Source organism: Bombina bombina, chromosome 3 (assembly GCF_027579735.1).
Source record: "Bombina bombina isolate aBomBom1 chromosome 3, aBomBom1.pri, whole genome shotgun sequence".
Taxonomy (NCBI): Eukaryota; Metazoa; Chordata; class Amphibia; order Anura; family Bombinatoridae; genus Bombina; species Bombina bombina.
Window position 1 is genome coordinate 689,887,316 of NC_069501.1, and position 22,795 is coordinate 689,910,110.

At 36.3% G+C, this 22,795-nt stretch overlaps 1 protein-coding gene across 1 annotated transcript in view; it reads right to left on the bottom strand.

Annotated features, from left to right (window-relative positions):
• Positions 1-15,214: 15,214 nt before the first annotated feature.
• AUTS2 (activator of transcription and developmental regulator AUTS2) overlaps positions 15,215-22,795 on the bottom strand; it is an 89,429-nt gene continuing 81,848 nt past the window's right edge. The window contains exons 12-15 of the mRNA XM_053707466.1: positions 22,390-22,473; positions 20,159-20,194; positions 19,802-20,018; positions 15,215-17,922 (exon numbers count right to left, since the gene is read on the bottom strand). Coding sequence (XP_053563441.1) covers positions 16,689-17,922; positions 19,802-20,018; positions 20,159-20,194; positions 22,390-22,473 — 1,571 coding nt within the window. The 3' untranslated portion in view covers positions 15,215-16,688. The remainder of the gene's footprint in view (positions 17,923-19,801; positions 20,019-20,158; positions 20,195-22,389; positions 22,474-22,795) is intronic.

The window sequence follows — 22,795 nt, forward strand, 5'->3', positions numbered from 1 at the left end:
GTGAGCGGGCAACTGGCTTATTATAGGGACAAGGAGTTCCCTATTAAAGTGGAGGTGTGCTTGGTACGGACTCAACGTGGATATAGTTGAGTCCAGTTTTTTGAATGACGGCCATGTTGTTTTTGTGGGTTTGGGAACTAGCACCGCTGTGGGGAATTGGCAATATGTTTTAATGTTTAATGTTAATTAAGAACATCAGGTATGTTCTGTTTAAATTGTTTAAAGATGTTTTATTATATTTAATATTTAATTTATTGTTATTAATAAAATGGCTGCGGCCAATTTTATACCAAAGTTTTGTGTGCAAGTCTTATTTATATAAGTAATGTAGTTTTATAAAGTTTATTATGTTGGGCCGGGGATTGACGACTTTAAAGGTCAAGGAGCCCCTGGGAGTGCGGAGTAACGGGAAGGGGCCTTGACTGTTGGAGGAATAGGCCTGGTTTGTTCTGATTGGGTACTAAGGGGTAATGGGCGGGGTTAGCATGCGCTACAGCGTATTTAAGAAAAGAGCGGGAGAATCTATCATCAGCTTATTAGAAAAATTTGTGTTGAAAAGTGCTCCCTCCCTGAATATGTGGTTTTCCTTCCTTGTTTTGTGATTGTCGCAGCATGGCGGGGGTGCTAGTTCCCAGACAAATATTTTAAGCAATATGGCCAAGTGATTTGGAGGATTTTAAGAAGTTGCCTCTCCATGGGGTGAGCGGGCAACTGGTTTATTATAGGGACAAGGGGTTCCCTATTAAAGTGGAGGTGTGCTTGGTACGGACTCAACGTGTATATAGTTGAGTCCAGTTTTTTGAATGACGGCCATGTTGTTTTTGTGGGTTTGGGAACTATCACAGCTGTGGGGAATTGGCAATATGTTTTAATGTTTAATGTTAATTAAGAACATCAGGTATGTTCTGTTTAAAATGTTTAAAGATGTTTTATTATATTTAATATTTAATTTATTGTTATTAATAAAATGGCTGCGGCCAATTTTATACCAAAGTTTTGTGTGCAAGTCTTATTTATATAAGTAATGTAGTTTTATAAAGTTTATTATGTTGGGCCGGGGATTGACGACTTTAAAGGTCAAGCTATTTAAAACTAAATACTCAATTAGGAAATTACTTACACTAGTTAAACCAGTATGGGAAGTGCAGCATTAACTCTTTGATGAAAGATGTCATAATGATATATATTACTTTGTATCAAATACAAAATTTTAATGGCGATTTAAGTGGCTTAGTGCTATCAATGGGAATTTTAAACTATCACAGGATCTTTACGTCTTTGACAGCTTATTTAAATGAACAAGAAGTTAATTTATGTAACCTGAATTGATAATATATACTTAAAGAAAATGCATCGTCCAAACTCAAACCACCTTTACAAATCTTATGTGGGGTATTTAGATTGAATTTATGTAGTATAATACATCGCCATATTAAATACTCCCTTACCCAGGCTTCAAAAAACATAACATTAAATATTATAAGACTTTGTGATGTTATTAAATGTTTAGGATATGCATTAAACTGATATAAAATAAAAAACAATATTAAACATGTACCAGCAAAGTCTTTTCACTAGCAGTTCTTTTTAACTAATGCTTAAGAAAGATGTTTTTGAACTGTTGTTTCCCTTTTTTGACACTGGTTTGAATCTAATTTGTCATTTTTTTTATTTTATTTTATATCAGTTTAAAATATCCTAAACATTTTATAACATCACCAATGTCATTAAATAGTAAAAAGGTGAAATGCGTGGACCGAGCAAGCCTTGGAACTGAGTGGTTGCACATTACTACAGCTCCATACATATTATCTGCTAATTCATATAATCAACAGCTCGGTTGCACTCATATTGCTCCTAAATTGAGGCAGAACTTTAGGAGATTCGACAGGACCAGCTGGGTTACCAGAAGATACTTAAGAAGCCGACTTGTGCCCTATGTTAACAGGAAGTCCATCTTGCTACAACTCTTAACATCTAAGCCTTTGCATATATTACCTATCCACAGCGGCCATAGAAGAGGTTTGTAAAACTATGGATGCAATGCTACAAGACCTTAAGAGGGAACGCCTTATCCTAGTCACGGATCACTTTTTCCCTCAGCTTCCCTCCAACAAGGACCAAGTGAGACTGGCGACAAAATCAGCCTACATTACTGATGATCGTGATGAAAAGAGGCAAAGGGGATCTCAAACATCTAACTTACTACTTCTAGATACACTCTGTGAGGCGGAGCAGGAGACCGATAAAACGGACTAACAAATACAGATCGCTGAATATCTACCTGAATAGATAGAAGATCCAGCAGATATACAAGGTGAGTCACAGGAGGAACCAGCTTACCAATGCAGTAAGATGAGGTTGACAGCGATGGGCCCTAACTGCTCTACTATGGACTGTCAACCATCGGATTGGATGATCCCTCAAAGAGAAAACCCCCAAGTTTTTGACCCAAACAGTGCGATCTGTCACACCGGCTCTTCTCATAAAGTCATATCCCCAAGAGTTTGAGAGATTTTACTTCCAAGTCGTAGTGCAACCCCACGCAACTATCCTTGGTCAATCAATTTGGTGCACCGGAATGGGATAGAATACCATGCCCCATTGGAAAGTCACTACATTATTTTTTCCATGTGACAACTGGATATGTTTCTGTGCTGCAAATACTTACTAACACTAGGAACTATCTATGATGACAGCAGTGTCAGATGCCTTAGATTCCCAAACCTGTATGGGACCGTTACCTTGCTCACAGTTATTTACTCAACGCTGACAACTTTTGCTATGTGGTTTGTCAAAGTGCATTAAAGTTATCTATCTTTACTTTACACATATTACAAATGTATGCTAAAACGTTTAATGTAGGAGTAGTCCACATTGTTATAACTTCTTAAGAAATACTTCAAATCAATGATGTTCATTTCTTTTTAATGGTTTAATATTTTATCAAGCTGTTGGCGGCCAAGACAGTGCGATACAGAGAGACAATGTGTGCTGACTTATATTGAATAATAGTAGAGATGTATCATACTTAGCAAATGCTTTCCCCTGCACAAATAAACTGTAACTAACCAAAATACTGAGGCTCTAATATAGTGTACTGCACAGTGGGAATATTATTCTTGTTAAATTATGAGACATAACGCCACACTGATATGTTGCATAGTAGTTATCATAACCTACCACCAGACATACACCAATACACAATCCTCTTACCTACGTTAAGAAAGATATTAGTCAATAGTCTGCCTAATATTAATATGCTACAGTGGCAGATAACCTTTTGTCTCAACCTCCTATATATTTAATGGACACTTCCATGGTTTGCTAGTTGCAAGCTACATATTTCTATTTTTGTAATCCCAGCATGTTAATTATGTCTAATGGTGTTCCTGTTGGGATATGCTCTTGCTAACTTAGGCCTAGATTTGGAGTTTTGTCGGTAACGAGCCGAAAAACTAACGCCCGCGTTTTACTGGCCGCATCATAAAAATAACTCTGGTATCGAGAGTCCACATAAAGGCTGCGTTAGGCTCCAAAAAAGGAGCGTAGAGCATTTTTAACGCAGCTTCAACTCTCGATACCAGAGTTGCTTACGGACGCGGCCAGCCTCAAAAACGTGCTCGTGCACGATTCCCCCATAGGAAACAATGGGGCTGTTTGAGCTGAAAAAAAACCTAACACCTGCAAAAAAAACGCGTTCAGCTCCTAACGCAGCCCCATTGTTTGCTATGCGGTAACCCTTCCTACGTCTGCACTTAACACTCTAACATGTACCCCGAGTCTAAACACCCCTAACCTTACACTTATTAACCCCTAATCTGCCGCCCCCGCTATCGCTGACCCCTGCATATTATTATTAACCCCTAATCTGCCGCTCCGTAAACCGCCGCTACTTACATTATCCCTATGTACCCCTAATCTGCTGCCCTAACATCGCCGACTCCTATATTATATTTATTAACCCCTAATCTGCCCCCCACAACGTCGCCTCCACCTGCCTACACTTATTAACCCCTAATCTGCCGACCGGACCTGAGCGCTACTATAATAAAGTTATTAACCCCTAATCCGCCTCACTAACCCTATCATAAATAGTATTAACCCCTAATCTGCCCTCCCTAACATCGCCGACACCTAACTTCAATTATTAACCCCTAATCTGCCGAACGGAGCTCACCGCTATTCTAATAAATGGATTAACCCCTAAAGCTAAGTCTAACCCTAATACTAACACCCCCCTAAGTTAAATATAATTTAAATCTAACGAAATAAATTAACTCTTATTAAATAAATTATTCCTATTTAAAGATAAATACTTACCTGTAAAATAAATCCTAATATAGCTACAATATAAATTATATTTATATTATAGCTATTTTAGGATTTATATTTATTTTACAGGTAACTTTGTATTTATTTTAACCAGGTACAATAGCTATTAAATAGTTAAGAACTATTTAATAGCTACCTAGTTAAAATAATTACAAAATTACCTGTAAAATAAATCCTAACCTAAGTTACAAATAAACCTAACACTAGACTATCAATAAATTAATTAAATAAATTACCTACAATTAACTATCAATAAATTAATTAAATACAATTGCTACAAATAAATACAATTAAATAAACTAGCTAAAGTACAAAAAAAAAAATAACTAAGTTACAAAAAATAAAAAAATATTTACAAACATAAGAAAAATCTTACAACAATTTTAAACTAATTACACCTACTCTAAGCCCCGTAATAAAATAACAAAGACCCCCCAAAATAAAAAAATGCCCTACCCTATTCTAAATTACTACAGTTCAAAGCTCTTTTACCTTACCAGCCCTGAACAGGGCCCTTTGCGGGGCATGCCCCAAAGAATTCAGCTCTTTTGCCTGTAAAAAAAAACATACAATACCCCCCCCCAACATTACAACCCACCACCCACATACCCCTAATCTAACCCAAACCCCCCTTAAATAAACCTAACACTAAGCCCCTGAAGATCTTCCTACCTTATCTTCACCCTGCCAGGTTCACCGATCCGTCCTGAAGAGCTCCTCCGATGTCCTGATCCAAGCCCAAGCAGGGGGCTGAAGAGGTCCATGATCCGGATGAAGTCTTCATCCAAGCGGGAGCTGAAGAGGTCCATGATCCGGATGAAGTCTTCTATCAACGGCATCTTCAATCTTCTTTCTTCCGGATCCATCTTGCAGACCTCCGACGCGGAACATACTCTTCTCCCGACGCCTACTAGCCGAATGACGGTTCCTTTAAGGGACGTCATCCAAGATGGCGTCCCTCGAATTCCGATTGGCTGATAGGATTCTATCAGCCAATCGGAATTAAGGTAGGAATATTCTGATTGGCTGATGGAATCAGCCAATCAGAATCAAGTTCAATCCGATTGGCTGATCCAATCAGCCAATCAGATTGAGCTCGCATTCTATTGGCTGTTCCGATCAGCCAATAGAATGCAAGCTCAATCTGATTGGCTGATTGGATCAGCCAATCGGATTGAACTTGATTCTGATTGGCTGATTCCATCAGCCAATCAGAATATTCCTACCTTAATTCCGATTGGCTGATAGAATCCTATCAGCCAATCGGAATTCGAGGGACGCCATCTTGGATGACGTCCCTTAAAGGAACCGTCATTCTGCAGTTGGACGTCGCCGGAAGAAGATGGGTCCGCGGTGGAGGTCTTCAGGATGGAGCCCGTCGTCATCGGATGAAGATAGAAGATGTCGCTTGGATCAAGATGGTTGCCGGTCCGGATTGCCTCTTCTTCCCGGATAGGATGAAGACTTTGGAGCCTCTTCTGGACCTCTTCAGGCACCGGATGATGGATCGCCAACCCCCGCTTGGGTTGGATGAAGATTTTGGAGCCAGGACGGATCGGTGATACCTGGTGAGGTGAAGACAAGGTAGGATGATCTTCAGGGGCTTAGTGTTAGGTTTATTTAAGGGGGGTTTGGGTTAGATTAGGGGTATGTGGGTGGTGGGTTGTAATGTTGGGGGGGGGTATTGTATGTTTTTTTTTTACAGGCAAAAGAGCTGAACTTCTTGGGGCATGCCCCGCAAAGGGCCCTGTTCAGGGCTGGTAAGGTAAAAGAGCTTTTAACTTTAGTAATTTAGAATAGGGTAGGGCATTTTTTATTTTGGGGGGCTTTGTTGTTTTATTAGGGGGCTTAGAGTAGGTGTAATTAGTTTAAAATTGTTGTAATATTTTTCTTATGTTTGTAGATATCTTTTTTATTTTTTGTAACTTAGTTCTTTTTTATTTTTTGTACTTTAGCAAGTTTATTTAATTGTATTTATTTGTAGGAATTGTATTTAATTAATTTATTGATAGTGTAGTGTTAGGTTAATTGTAGGTAATTGTAGGTAGTTTATTTAATTAATTTATTGATAGTATAGTGTTAGTTTTAATTGTAACTTAGGTTAGGATTTCTTTCACAGGTAAATTTGTAATTATTTTAACTATTTTAGCTATTAAATAGTTCTTAACTATTTAATAGCTATTGTACCTGGTTAAAATAAATACAAAGTTACCTGTAAAATAAATATAAATCCTAAAATAGCTATAATATAAATATAATTTATATTGTAGCTATATTAGGATTTATTTTACAGGTAAGTATTTATCTTTAAATAGGAATAATTTATTTAATAAGAGTTAATTTATTTCGTTAGATTTAAATTATATTTAACTTAGGGGGGTGTTAGTATTAGGGTTAGACTTAGCTTTAGGGGTTAATCCATTTATTAGAATAGCGGTGAGCTCCGGTCGGCAGATTAGGGGTTAATAATTGAAGTTAGGTGTCGGCGATGTTAGGGAGGGCAGATTAGGGGTTAATACTATTTATTATAGGGTTAGTGAGGCGGATTAGGGGTTAATAACTTTATTATAGTAGCGCTCAGGTCCGCTCGGCAGATTAGGGGTTAATAAGTGTAGGCAGGTGGAGGCGACGTTGTGGGGGGCAGATTAGGGGTTAATAAATATAATATAGGGATCGGCGGTGTTAGGGGCAGCAGATTAGGGGTACATAGGGATAATGTAGCTGGCGGCGGCGTGCGGACGGCAGATTAGGGGTTAATAAGTGTAGGTAGCTGGCGGAGAAGTTGTGGGGGGCAGATTAGGGGTTAATAAATATAATACAGGGGTCGGCGGTGTTAGGGGCAGCAGATTAGGGGTACATAAGGATAACGTAGGTGGCGGTCGGCAGATTAGGGGTTAAAAAAAATTAATCGAGTGGCGGCGATGTGGGGGGACCTCGGTTTAGGGGTACATAGGTAGTTTATGGGTGTTAGTGTACTTTAGAGTACAGTAGTTAAGAGCTTTATAAACCGGCGTTAGCCCAGAAAGCTCTTAACTACTGACTTTTTTCCTGCGGCTGGAGTTTTGTCGTTAGATGTCTAACGCTCACTTCAGAAACGACTCTAAATATCGGAGTTGGGAAGATCCCATTGAAAAGATAGGATACGCAATTGACGTAAGGGGATCTGCGGTATGGAAAAGTCGCGGCTGAAAAGTGAGCGTTAGACCCTATTTTGAGTGACTCTAAATACCGGCGGTAGCCTAAAACCAGCGTTAGGAGCCTCTAACGCTGGTTTTCACGGCTACCGCCAAACTCCAAATCTAGGTCTTAGTCTTATTACTTGAGGTTAAATTTTACAACTATATATTTTGTTCATGGTGCTCCCTATTTTTGAAAATGTATATTGATCTTATAGTTTTTACTATAAAGACAGATTTATTCATTAGCTCAATTAATCAGTATTAGATTTGGTAAGGGAAGATAGCACCTTATGTGAAGTTAAACTCAAATTTGTATGCTTTATATATAAGAGCTATTATATACTAATAGGCTACCTTTGGAGCAAAATCATGAGTAGATAGCTACAGATGCGAGATATAAAAGATAACCATTAGGTTCTGAGTAATGCTCTGCAGAATTATTTAGTGGATGCACCTCTCTATTTGTTATATATGTTTGCTCTAGATGTTAAAAATTCACCTTTATATATTTAAATGACACACAAAAAATTGTATCTAAGGTGTCCTATATTTACAAGGGACTTTGCCTATAGACAAATAATAACTATTAATAACAGATAGTAATGCCACTGTCCCAGCCTTACTTTGTACGTACTAGTCAGAACCCTATATATGTCTAGTAGTATGTCATATGTTGAAAATACCTCCTAGTATGCCACTTTCTATACTGAAATTTAGGAATAAGTACCGAGCACTACTTGTTTTCCCTATTTTGGCTTGGGTTATGATTTTAGCCGTTAGTTAATATACGGCTAGATTTAGAGTTCTGCGGCCAAAGGGGTGCGTTAGCTACGCGTGCTTTTTTTCCCCCGCACCTTTTAAATACCGCTGGTATTTAGAGTTCACAGAAGGGCTGCGTTAGGCTCCAAAAAGGGAGCGTACAGGCATATTTACCACCACTGCAACTCTCAATACCAGCGGTGCTTACGGACACGGCCAGCTTAAAAAATGTGCTCGTGCACGATTCCCCCATAGGAAACAATGGGGCAGTTTGAGCTGAAAAAAAACCTAACACCTGCAAAAAAGCAGCGTTCAGCTCCTAACGCAGCCCCATTGTTTCCTATGGGGAAACACTTCCTACGTCTGCACCTAACACCCTAACATGTACCCCGAGTCTAAACACCCCTAACCTTACACTTATTAATCCCTAATCTGCCGCCCCCGCTATCGCTGACCCCTGCATTATACTTTAGTTAGTGTATTTATTTGTATTTATTTGTAGGTATTTGTATTTAATTTATTTATTGATAGTGTAGTGTTAGGTTTAATTGTAGATAATTGTAGGTAGTTTATTTAATTAATTTATTGATAGTGTAGTGTTTAATTGTAACTTAGGTTAGGATTTATTTTACAGGTACTTTTGTAATTATTTTAACTAGGTAGCTATTAAATAGTTATTAACTATTTAATAGCTATTGTACCTGGTTAAACTAAATACAAAGTTGCCTGTAAAATAAATATTAATCCTAAAATAGATACAATATAATTATTATTTATATTGTAGCTATATTAGGGTTTATTTTACAGGTAAGTATTTAGCTTTAAATAGGATTAATTTATTTAATATGATTTATTTTATTTTGTTAGATAAAAATTATATTTAACTTAGGGGGGTGTTAGGGTTAGGGTTAGACTTAGCTTTAGGGGTTAATACATTTATTAGAGTAGCGGTGAGGTCCGGTCGGCAGATTAGGGGTTAATAAGTGTAGGTTAGGTAGTGGCGACATTGGGGGGGGGCAGATTAGGGGTTAATAAATATTATGTAGGGGTCGGCGGTGTTAGGGGCAGCAGATTAGGGGTACATAGGGATAATGTAGGTTGCGGCGGTGTGCGGTCGGCAGATTGAAAATGCGAGCTCAATCTGATTGGCTGATTGGATCAGCCAATCGGATTGAACTTGAATCTGATTGGCTGATTCCATTATGAAGAAAACATATACTACTTTGAATTTCAAAGAGGGACAATCATCTTCAAGAAAACATGGTCAAAAATCAATACAAATGTCACAGCCGTGCCCGAGATTAAACCGTAGACCTCTGTTGTTGATTATTTCTCAGCCTGTTGATTAGTCTCTGTGCTACTGGAGGGCTCTGGTGCAGGCTGATAGTCTCTTTGTGCTGCTACCTGCACTAGCTCTCTGACTCCACCAGCTTGCCAGTTGCAGGTAATTTCCCAATCAGCACTGACGAAATAAGGTAGCCCCACACACCACTCCTTGCCCTCACACTGTGGTTTACCAGCTTTGTTTGTGCCTCTTTCCTGAATTCCTGTTGTTCGGCGGTTCTCCTGGTTCATGTATCTGGCTTTGTTTGTGCCTCTGTCTTGAAACTGAATTCATGTTTTTTCGGCGGTTCTCCTGGTTCCAGTATCTGGCTTGTCTCCTGACCACTTTTTCTCTTGATCTCCCCAGTGTACTACCAAGGATTGGACTGCTTATCTGGTACTCTGACCTCGGCTAGATATCTAACTACTTTTATGGGTACTCCAGTGTTTGATGTCTGATCGGACTGCTTTCTAGTAACTGACCTCAGCTAGACTTCTGACTACTCTCGTACCCTGCCTGCCTCAGCTACCTGTTATCCTTTGTCACCATCCTCTAGCTCTGGTATCTGCTCCTGTACCCAAGACCTGCAGGGAGCACCTGCCAAGCACTGGTATCCTACTTCCACACCAAGTCCTGCAGAGGGCGCCTGCCAAGCTCTGGGATCCTGTTTCAGCACCAAGTCCTTCAGGGGGTGCATGCAAGCACCAGTTGGGCACTCCTGTCTTGGTCTTAGAGTGGACACTCTTGTTTCTGGTCCTTGAAGGCGTACTTCTCCTGATTCCAGTTCCTGTGTGGATGTTACTGCTGTCTAATCCTGCTTCCTATATCCTAGTATCAAGTTCCTGTACAAAAAAAAAAACTTTCTTTGTCTACCTGTTTATTCAATCATGCCTAAAAGGGGTAGTTCCGCTAAAAATCTATTTTTCTGGCCCCTTTTAGAGCACAAGACAGCCGTAAATCTGTCACCACCTCACATGAGCTCCAAACCCCTGAAGTCACTTCCATGAGCATGCCAATAACACAAAACTGATATCTTGACAAAAAAATAAATATTTGAAAACTGCACGTTTCATACAGATTTGTTACGAGTTTTTTGGTTTTTTTTTACAAACACTTCTCCAGAATGCCCTGGAATGCCCACAGTCAATACCTTGCTCTCACCTATGAGATTAAAGAGACAAATATATTTCTAAACAGGGAGGCAACCGTAACAATACTAAACTGACTTGTTAATATTCAACAATTACACATATTTCAAGAACTGTTAGCAAATGTATTTTCTAAGTGTTGCGATTGTAATTTTAATATTTTTTTGCTTTTGTGTCAGTTCTCATTTGCTGTGCGAGATATCATGTATTGGGCCACTTAATACAGCTATATATGTTAAAGGCAGGAATCGCCCACTGGCAATTAGCTTGAAAAGAAAGGTGAAGTGAGCTTTAATACATTTTGAACATGATCTTGCTTGAATTTCCAAAATATGCAGAGAGCAAATGTTAACACTGAAATAGCAAAATACTTTAATTTAAGTGCATCTCTGTTTTTAGTTTGCTAACATTTTATTTCACAGAACAGATATTAAAAATGTGGAGTAGCCATCAAACACAGGGCTCAATTCCTACCTGCTAGAAGAGCTTTTTGAAAGCATTTTTGCAGGGTGTTCAAACTGAAGTATATTGCAATGCATAAGAAAACCTGGTTCTTCTTGTCTTTGCAGTGAAAACCCATCAGATACTGATAGCATTGAGAACCCTCACCAGCATTGTTATAGTCCATCTAAAAACACAACGCTCATTCATTTTTATGTGCTTTTTGGAGATACTTAATTCAACAGCCTGCTTTAATGATGAAGTTTTCATGTATGTTCTGAACACATTTTATATACATCTATGCATTCTATCTTCATAAAATGTTTCAGGGCAAACTTTCCTTTAGTGCAATGTAGGGACAGTCAATACCAGAATTGTTGTTGTTTTAAAAGATAGATAATCCCTTTATTACCCATTCCCCAGTTTTTGCATAACCAACACAGTTATATTAATATACTTTTTACCTCTGTGATTAACTTGTATCTAAGCATCTTCTGGCAGCCCCCTGATCACATGACAATTTGGCTTACATGAATTAGCTCTCCCCTGTTGTGAAAAGCAAATAATAAAGCATGTGATAAGAGGTGGCCTTCAAGGACTTAGAAATTATCATATGAGCCTTCCTGCAACTAATAATACCAAAAGAACAAAGCAAAATCGGTGATAAAAGTAAATTGGAAAGTTGTTTAAAATGACATGCCCAATTTGTAACATGAAAGTTTTTTTTTTACTTGACTGTCTCTTTAAAGGGACATGAAACCCAAAATTTTTCTTTCATGATTCAGATAGAGAATACAATTTTAAACAACTTTCCAATTTACTTCTATTATTTCATTTGCTTCCTTCTCTTCTTATCATTTGCTGAAAGGTTTATCTAGGCAAGTTCATGAGCAGCAGAGAATCTAGCTGTTGATTGGTGGCTGTATATATATATATATATTGAATGTGATTGGCTCACCCATGTGTTCAGTTAGAAACTAGTAGTGCATTGCTGCTCTTTCAACAAATGATACCAAGAGAATTAAACAGATTAGAAAGTTTTTTAAAATTGTATTCTATATCTGAATCATGAAAGAAACATTTTGGGTTTCATGTACCTATAAGTAAATACCCAGTAGAGAAGCAGTAAGGCCTTTGGGCTCGATGATATATTTTTCGCCAGCTCAAACCTTCTTTTTCTCGCTGACACTCGTAGGGCTGCCCCGGTGCAATGATCGTAAAAAAGGGGCAGTCCCTGCGAGTTGCGAGATGGCTCCTATGAAAAGTAATGGAGCTCGCTGGATAGGGAAACTTCGCTCCTTAGTGCGAAGTTAGCAGATAGCAAGGGGAGCACTTTAAAATTAAAATCCTGCAGCCAATATAACTCACATTACGCTGTTTTCTGCTTATAGCATCTTACATTCGCCTATATGTTCATATGCATTTGTTTTTCTATTGGGGTTATAAGTGTTCGTATTGTTTTGACAAAAGCTCGCCACCTTTTAGTTGGCGAGAAAAAACTGTGATATCTGCAGTGCGAAAATCTTTATAGAATTATGCTGGGATTAGTGAGAAATTGTCATATACGCCCATGTTCACCCCATTTTACGAAAAAACAACAATTACGCTTTGCATTTTGTATTTATAAATTCAAATTTCTGTGTGATTTTTGCACATTCAGTGTACTACAACTACAATTTACGCTGTGAATATTTAATTTGATTTATTCCTGTGTAAATTAGATACTAATTTTACGTTTTTGTTAACATACGATTTTTGGTGAAGAATTTTGTTACGATTTTTGATGCACCTTAACAATACAATTTTTCCCTGCTTATTTTTGTGTGAAAGATTCAAATATTTGTTTTGTATAATGTTTAAAATACGAATTTTGTTGCGGAATCTGTTGGCGCTCTACAAATAACCGATAATAATAATAATAATAATTTTGTTGTGCACATTTCATATGAAATTAGCGAGACACCCTGTTTTCCACAAGGGAAATAGAAGGACTGGCGAGAATTCTTTAATAATCTCGCCAGCCCAGAGAGCTTTCAATCATCGAGCCCTTTGACTTCTTTGTACAAGTTTGTGAGGTTTTAGGAAATATAGAATTTAAATTCAACTGGAGGCAGACTCAGATGCTCTAGTATTTTACTCACATTACCACCATACTCAGACACACAGCACATGGGAAATTCATGTATTCAAGTGCCAGTTCAAATATACAAAAACATTAGAATGTATAGTTTAAATAATGGCTTTTCTGATGATATCATACATGACATAAAAATGTAGGCATATGTGCCATTATCCTTAACATCACTGAAAACATAACAACAATGTAACATATAATCTTTTGAATTATATAAGCAAACTTGAGATTATATCGGACTAGCAGGGTCAAGAATTTTACAAGGGCTTCAAATACTAAGCAATCACAATCTGTTTGTAAACTAATAGAAAGCTACTTGCTTATTACACCACGTTATCTTCACCACTGCATTAAGCCTATTAAACAGCATTATTCCAATAAGTCAGTAAACAACATTTCTTGAAGTTTTTTTCATGGTTATTGGTCGTTTCTTATTCAAAAGCTTTAAAAATTCACTTTGGACTTTTTCAAATGCCATATTCAAATGGACTGGAATGACTTAGAAAAGTCATCCGCAAATCATCAGTGTATGCAAGGTTCTAAATAAGAAAGTTAAAACTGAATTTGTAGTTTGAGTTTTTTGCCATCATAAACAATATTATAATTTATATTACCTTGGGAACATGTAATCCAATAGATAAAAAAATGCGGATGAGGAAGCATAGCATAGGCAATGCTGTGTGTGACCACAGTGTTAGCACTAGGTGACAAATTGCAGGGCTGGTATTTTCTGTTAAGCTTTTGGATCAGAGCTATTAGATGATGACACAGGACTAGTTGAATAGGTCAGGTGCCTGTAGGATAACTGAATAATTTCATTAAAGATGAGTATCATATGATCATTAATATTAATGGGGATGATATTTGTAATGTAATCAGTAAACAACTGAAGATGTCATGTACGATATCTCATACCATCAAAATTACAAGCCATTCTGTATCTGCGCATATTTATCAGTAATTAAAGGGACATAATACCCATATGCTAAATCACTTGAAATAAAAAATAAATAATAACCAATCAGCATCAGCAGTGCTGAGGTCATGCTATGCCTTGCTGTGATCTCATAATATTTCACTGAAATCTCATAAGATTTAATAGTACACTTCATTAAACTGAATAGGGAAATCATATGACTGTGCCTGCACAAGCCAGATGCACGCTCCCTTGCAAGTCCTGGGACTAGTATCCTTTACAATGGAGTGTGAATACTTAGGATATTTGGAGGTAAATATCTTCCTTTTTACACGGAGATGTTCAGATGATATTTTGTAGTTAGCTTTTTACAGCTATGCTGCATTACTTTCAAGTTCTTCAATATTTGGATATCATGTCCCTTTAAGCAATGCACTATAACAGAAATTTAGTTTACAACATTTTGCAGGGTTTTTCAGTCCAGGGATATATATATTTTTAAACTTAATTTGTGCAGTGCCCATTACTTTCTGTCACAGCCCTACAAGGAAGCTGGAGCCCCTGCAGGAAGGCTTTATTTAGCTTGAGCTGATTTAGTATTAAGTGAATAAACTAGATAAACAGGGATCAGATTTTACCATGCTCAGAACAGGCAGAATGCAGCCTGAGTTGCAACATGTCAACTCTCTTGCAAGAAAACAACATGTCAGCTCTCTTGCAAGAAAACAAGTAATGTGTTAGCTTTTTTTTGTTACACAATCTGTATATTTTTATGTTTACTTTGATGTAATTTATTTGTTTTAAAAATGTAGCACTGTTTAATATCCCTTTGCTGAATTAACTCCAGCCTCTCTGAGGAGAGTAGAAAAGCAAAATTTGGAGGGCATTTAAATGTGAGGTTTTATATTTGAGTGAGCACTTACACCCATGTACTTCCAATATTCTTTATAGTGAGAGAAAACAAGACTTTCTAGAAGCTTAGTTCACATTTTTTAATAACATGGCACAATTTACATTACACAAGTCTTCGCTGATGAGGAACATGCTGAAGAGCGATTTGCTTCACGTTTATGGTTTTTTTCCGTTTCAGTTTCCTTTTTTTTCCTCTTTACATATGATTTAGAAAGGAATTTCTTACATATAGGATTAACAGCAAAAAGGTTTGTATATAACAATCTCTTTACAATACTGAAAGCTACCACTACTGTTCCAGTGTACATAATTTTCTGGGAGGGTTTGTTCCTTAAAAAAACACTGCACAACATTTGGAGTTCACAAAATCTGAAGCTCACAACTAAACCTTCAGTTGACTACTAAAATAGATCTCTGCGTATTAGAAACAACTGTTGGGAGTTTTATTCTCTTTTTTTTTTTTGCCAAAACAGGATAACAACTTAAGATATCACTTTATTACACTAGAAGACAAATGAACTATGTTTATTTCATACATATATTTTACAGCCCAGTTTACCAAATGTGTATAGAATTATTTTGGATAAAGTCATATCCTCTCCAGTCAACAAGATTTTGAGTATTTACCTTGCAAAAATAAACAATAGTGTTGGACATTGATGCAACACCTTGAATACATTTCAAACATTCAAGGTGGCCAGTGCACTAGTAAGAAGCAAAATGCAATGATACCATCAGCAACAAAGCTATGTGATAAATGTCCCATTTATGAATTGTTGCAAAGCATTCTTAAGATGTTTCTCCACTACCTGATTCATGTCTTGGATGTTGCCTGACTTAAGATTGTTTCATTCTGAGGGCACTATGGGTATCTGCTTGGGGTGTAAACTGTGTCCAATACACGACTGAAAATAAACATCTACCAGTGGTGAGAAACATTACTAATATTCTTAGGGAAAATATGACTTTAATTATTGTGTAATTGTTGAAAATGATCCTTTTGTGTTACAAAGGCTTTTTGTGGAAAGCCTCCACATTGATTGCATAGTTGAAGGGGTTTAGTTGTGTCTAACAATATACACAACACAGTAAAAGCAGACTGTGTTCTTAAATAGTAATGTTGCAAACTGCACAGTTTAAGAAGTAATATTGTATTATGTTATTCATTATGACTATATACATTTATACATAGTAAAGCTTTCATCCTACACTTTTGCATATATGAACCATTACCCAATGAAGCAAATCTTTTTTTACAAAGATATTTACATTTCTTTTCAATATCTTATGTTTGAAAAAGTCCATACATGTGTAATGAATTATTTCCTTCTGTACCAACCAAATGCTTTACATTAGTAAAATAAAACAATTAAAATCACAAACATTGGCTAAAAGAGCTGGAAATTTGCAACATATAATGTACAAAAAGTGAAAATCATTGTTCTTGGAGACTTTACATTTTTACAAAGATTATATGTTAAGTCTTGCACTGATTTTAATGTTATCAGGCTATTGTCCTGTTACATGCCAAGTTCTGTTTTTATCGTGCTTCAATATCTTTAAGAGTATGAGAAGGAGGTCTGTCTCTTATTTCTGTGGACAAAGGAGTAGTCCTCCTAGGAGAACCTGGTCGTCCTCCAAGAGTAGAAATAAGTGGAGGTGGGGCACTTAATGCTGCTGTGGGAGGAGTCTTGTTAAGGATTCCATTTTGATGCCCTGCTGTAGGGCTGAGCCTGGGATAGTGCATGCTAGGAAGTCCAGGAGTAATTAAACTTGGATGAGACAAATGACCATCCAGTGCAGCTGGATGTACACCATGGAGACGTGCATGCTCATAGTCCTCTCGTAGCATGTGTAATCTCTCTCTCTCCTCCAGCTGGCTGGCTCTTTCATGTTCCCTACGTGGGTCAACAGAAAGGTGATGGTGATGATGATGGTTGTAGTCATGGGGTTCCCTGTCCCTAAATGACCTGTCTGTTTCATATAATCTTGGGGCTGCAAGACGATGAAGTGGATCATTTCTTAACAAAAAATCTCGTCCTAATGGGTCCCTTCTGTGAATATCTAGTCCTCGGTAGGGATCTCTTAAGGGATCCCGCATAGGATCCCAATGAAATGATGGGTAGGGGAATCGTTCTCCACCAGGAATAGGGCTGATACCCATAAATGGATTCATCATGCGAGTCCTGTCGAGACCACCAATGGTATTCATTGGGTGCATGCCCGTTACACCCACAGCCATTGGCATGGTTGCTAAGTGACTTGGATGGACATTTGACGTTGATATTGGTGGATGTTGTTCAGAAGACCTATGAATTTGAGATCCTTCAGATACAACAACATCATGGTCTTCTTTTCGTTCTTCTTTTACTTTTACATCATTGTTTTTCTTTTGATTTTCATAAGACTCACTCTTCCTCTCAGTCTCTCGATTAGATGTACTGTTAGGCCTAGAGTTTTCCATTACAGGGGGCCTTACATAGGGTGAAGGGATCCTAGATAACTGCTTGGCTTCCTCTACAGCTCTGTTTTCATGAACCAAACTTTCTTTCTCTGAAATATGGTTGTCTTTTGCTTTGTGCTCTTCCATATTAGCTTCCTTCCATGAATCAGAGTGATCCCTTTCTCTTTCTTTGGGCTTTTCTTTCTCCCGCACCTCATTATTTAAGTGACTTCTGTTTTGTTCAGATAAACTGCGATTATGTCCCAAAGAATTAACTTGATTAACAGGTGCTGGTGAGGGATGGCTGGAGTGCCGTTTCTCCATAGTCTCCCTGTGAATGACATATTGATTATTACATTATGCCACATTGTGATTATAATATTAAATACAAATAAGTTAAAAATTACACATTCTAAAAACGTATTAAATATATTTATATTATCTTCATCTTAAATATAATTATAACAAAAGCTTGCATTATTAGTTTAGGTCTTGAGATTTATTTTTAAACTTTTTTTCTGCAGGTTAGAAAAAAAAGAGATATATGTGTGACTTGATTTTGCAAGAACACCAAAGCCTCTGTAGATCCCTTTTGATCTTGTGAATGTGCACATTGCAAGAACTGATGCAAGATCAAAAATAAATAATTCCATTCAGAGACGCACTGGGGCATAAAAGATCTGAGACAATGTCTGATACATTTAATAAAAACTATCCTTCACTAGTAAGGGGGAAGAAAAAAAATAAATATATATATATATATACATACACACACACACATACATACACGCACAATGGCCAAAAGCATGTGAACACCTGACCTTCACATCTTTATGAGCTTGTTGTACATCCCATTCCAAAACAATTGGCAATAATATGGAGTTGCCCCCCTGCCCCATGCAACTATAATAGCCCCACTCTTCCCAAGAAGAAATTCCACAAGATTTTGGAGCATGACTGTGGGAATTTGTGAGGTCAGGCACTAATGTCGTTCTCCTGGCATCTGTAAATTTTCATGATCTACCTCTTCATATCTGGGCTGTTATTGTTCATAGATGCTAATAGCTCTTAATCTTTACTGGTGCAAATATAGTGGGGCAGAAATTTCCTGAACCGACTAAAAGTGGCATTTTATGACAGTGCCATGTGTCACTGAGCTCTTCAATATGACACTGCCAATGTTTGACTTCAGAGATTTCATTGCTGTGTGTTGAAAATGTATACATCTGTTAGTAACGGGTGTGGCTTAAACACTTGTACTTAATAATTAGTAGGGGCATCCACATACTTTTTGCAATATAGTTTATATAGATATAAAATTGATGTTAGTAGTACAAATAGTGAAATTTGATGTGTTATTGTTAGGATGTTCCATTTTATATTTAATTTTATAATGTTATGATCTACCAGCTCTGCACTTAGCTAAACCTCAAGATCTTAAATAAGAACCTTAAAGCTCATTTAGTACCCAATGTGAGCTTAACCAGACATTAAAGTTAAAAAATAAATAATAAAGCAGACTATTTGTTGGTTAGCCATTCCCAAAAAAACATATTTAGAGGTAAAACTAGTTTCCAAAAAAATAAACTAACCTGAGGCTGACCCAGTGCCCATACAATGAAAGGAACCACACAATTCAGCCTATAAACAGCTGTATAGCCTCCCAATGTCCAAGATCAGGCTGTGCGCTACTTATAGGCTGAATTTAAAGGTTTTATGGTGACTTTAACAGGGGGATCTTCCCATAGCAAAATAAACTAAATTTAGGCTTCTGCACTACTCCCCCTGATATGTTGGTAGAACCACTTAAACATTTAGATTGTGAGTAGCTGAATCATAGCTAACAGAGTGTTCAAAGCCACAATGTTTGTTTATTGATTTTCTTTTCTTTTTGCTCTTTTCTAAATAGGAATAGTTATATATACCTATGAGGGTAGTGATTCAAAAATATAAATTGTTCCCTTAATATAGGACATTTTTTTTTTAAAAAAAAATTATTGTCCTATCATTTTAATGTCCCTTTATTAAATCTGATTTATTTTTATGTAGATGGTTGTAAAAAAAAACTACTATCTCAGTATATATATTTTTCTATTTTAATAAACATAATAGACTTGTGCATTTCCTTGGGAGTTATGTGTAATAAGCACTTATTTTGTATTAAGGCATTAAAAGAGAGAGAGAGAAATGAAAGACTGTACCTCACGCACCTTTCTTTATCATCTTTACAGATAGATGAGTCTCTTTTGTCTCCATCTCTGTCATGTGAGGCTACAGAAGAACTACGCTCCGTCTCTCCAGGTTTGAGCCATGGAGGAGGTGTAGGAAATGAAGGAGGCGTACGATGCAGTCGATTCCATGGCTCATGAGGATTACTGAAGCTCTGCATATTTGGGCCATCTTTATGGCTAAACATTGAATTGGATGCTAAAAATAAAATAAGAGAATACAAATTAATGTGGTTGTTCCATTTGTTAATGCATAAATATAAATGTTAAATGAACCTCCTAATTCACAAAACTGAAAGTTAACAAAACGTATATAGTGTAAATGTTAGCTATACTTGCCCATGATCAGGGAGAGGTCAAAGGGTCTGGTTGTTTCTTAGGAAAAAAGACAAAACATGCTTACACTCTTAACTTCTAACAAAATGTCACTTGCAATATATATATTTTATAATCCAAATTTTCTTCAGATTTTTAATTCAGAATATTCTACTCTATCTATTTAGGATGAGGAGCCATGTTTTGATTTGTGTTATAAGTTTGGCAAACTCTACTTGTGTGCTTGTGTTTGTGGTCTTAGTTGTATTTTCATGAAATATATTTTAGAGAGAAAGTCATGTTTTTCAGTTATTAAATTACTTGCTAATAGAGCAGTTTATTCATATTCATAAAGCAATATTATATGGTGTGTATGTTGTGTCTATATCTGAGGAAGCTATTAAAACAAAATCTTTAACACTAAGCCATACGTCAATATGAATAAATCTTTACCTAAAATATTTGGACTTATTCTTGGGATTATAGCCAACAAAAATAACAGATGAGTAGACCTAGAAGTTTTATGTTCTTTTCTGGTACCAAATAAGAAGACAAATTGATAAATTGGTCTTCCTCTGTTGCAAGGGCACACAACTTCTGTGGGATAACTATGTTGACATTGTTATGCTTCTCATGGTTAGGACAGGGTGATATAACAACAATCTCTGAATAAATATTATGAACAAATAGAAAAGGATGAAAACAGAATTGTGCCCAAGCTATCACAGTCTAATATTGATCACTGCTTATGTTGTAAAAAGGCACCAGGCATAAACCTTTCCAACAAATGAAAATTACAAGGTCTTTGCAAGGGTTAGATACATTGTTCTCTTTATTAACTTTAAGGCTATAACTATTACTGGCATAGTAGTGTGTTACATCTGCACTTGTACAAAACAAAGTATCACATCTAATAAATAAAGATTATTTCTTTTTCTGAAAAGTTGAAATAACAAGAATGCTTATACTTTACTGATTATGACATCTTTAAAATAAATTGTCAACAATTGAAAAAATTGAAAAACAGCATCCACAAGGGGCATGGAACAGTGGATCAGCCTAATCCACGAAGCACAATCTCAAGTAGAAGTAATCCCAGACACCATTTCAAATTTAGAAGGACCTTTTATTAATTCACACTGAATGATCTATAGTATAATAAGACAACTTTTTAAACTATGAACACTTCACTTGATTTAATAAATGTCATTTTTAGCTTTAAATGGTGGCTGGAATTACTTCTAATTGAGGTCTTTAAAATAAATCTCCACCAATAAACAGCATTCAATTTTAATGTGTGTCTTAAGCAGTGAATCATTAATAACCAATAATAGCAATGTGACAAAATGCATGAAGGGATATTATAGTGTAACGACAAAATGTTCTAATTTGTTACAGCAGTTTCCGACCCTGAGATCAGAATCCTCTTGTAAAGAGCATCAAATTGTTTTTTCTGGGGGTTTTAAATTCAAACCAGTTCCCAATAGTTTGAAAACCCCCACAATTTATAATGTGCTTTTCAAATGCATTTGTGTCGCTGGGATAACACTAATATTACAACTAACAAGAACACCATTTTCCAGCAGCTTTTTAAATGATTTAAAAAAATTAAACACTATCCTTTAAATGTTCATTTATTTTATCAATAAATGGTTTGACTTTTCTAATATTAACTATAAAATTAACCAAACTTTAATGACATTATTAATTACATGTGTTATGAAATAATATTACTAGGCATTAACATCAATACAGAATTAATTAACTGCCATGAATTACTTTTGTTGTTGTGATTTTCTGATTTAATGGATTTGTCTAATTCAATTTGTCACTCTTCTTACTGCCAAGAATAGCTTTGAATTGATAGAAAAAAATCAACTTAGATGATATGAATTATTTCCATGTACAAATAAAAATTTATTAGAATGGAGCCCAATTTAATATCTAAATTGTTAAAAGTCAAGATCCTAGATGCAATGTAATGGTCAGCATGACAAATAAAAGGGACATACGTATGAATCCCACAATCATTGATCATGTCCTGTTTATGTACAGCAAGAATGTCTGGTCCACAACTTTAACTATGTGTTTAAACATTGTATGTTAGAATTATAATATATTCTGTTACATAGAAAAATGAGTAAAAACCCTTTAAACATGTTAACTAAAAGTTGATAAATAATATCTATAAATAATAAAAAAACACTAAATATGCAGTTTAAGAAGTTTATATAAAAATGTATATAAATACTTACTGACTGAAGGGTTTCCAAGTCCCCCAAAGGCATTTCCACTAACTGAAGCAAGGCCGCTGAACGTAGATGGCCGGTTAAATTGCTCTGTGGGAAAACAATGGCAGAACATTGTTGAAGAGGGCTAAAAAGTGTTGTATTTTTTGATTATTTACAAATATTTTATTAACAAATGTGTGTACCTAAATTTGACTTAATACAGATATTGCCCAAACTCAGTTTCGTAATACAGCTGTTTGATGATCAAATGAGCATTTTGAAAATAAAGCACTAAGCTAAATATTTTATAGTAAGGAACGGTTCCCAAAACACAAATTTTCCAATGCCAAACATGCATCAGCTAATACAGTATATAGCTGGGAAAGAACACAGCTGTGGCACTAATAAAACAGAATTCAAAGAACTAGTT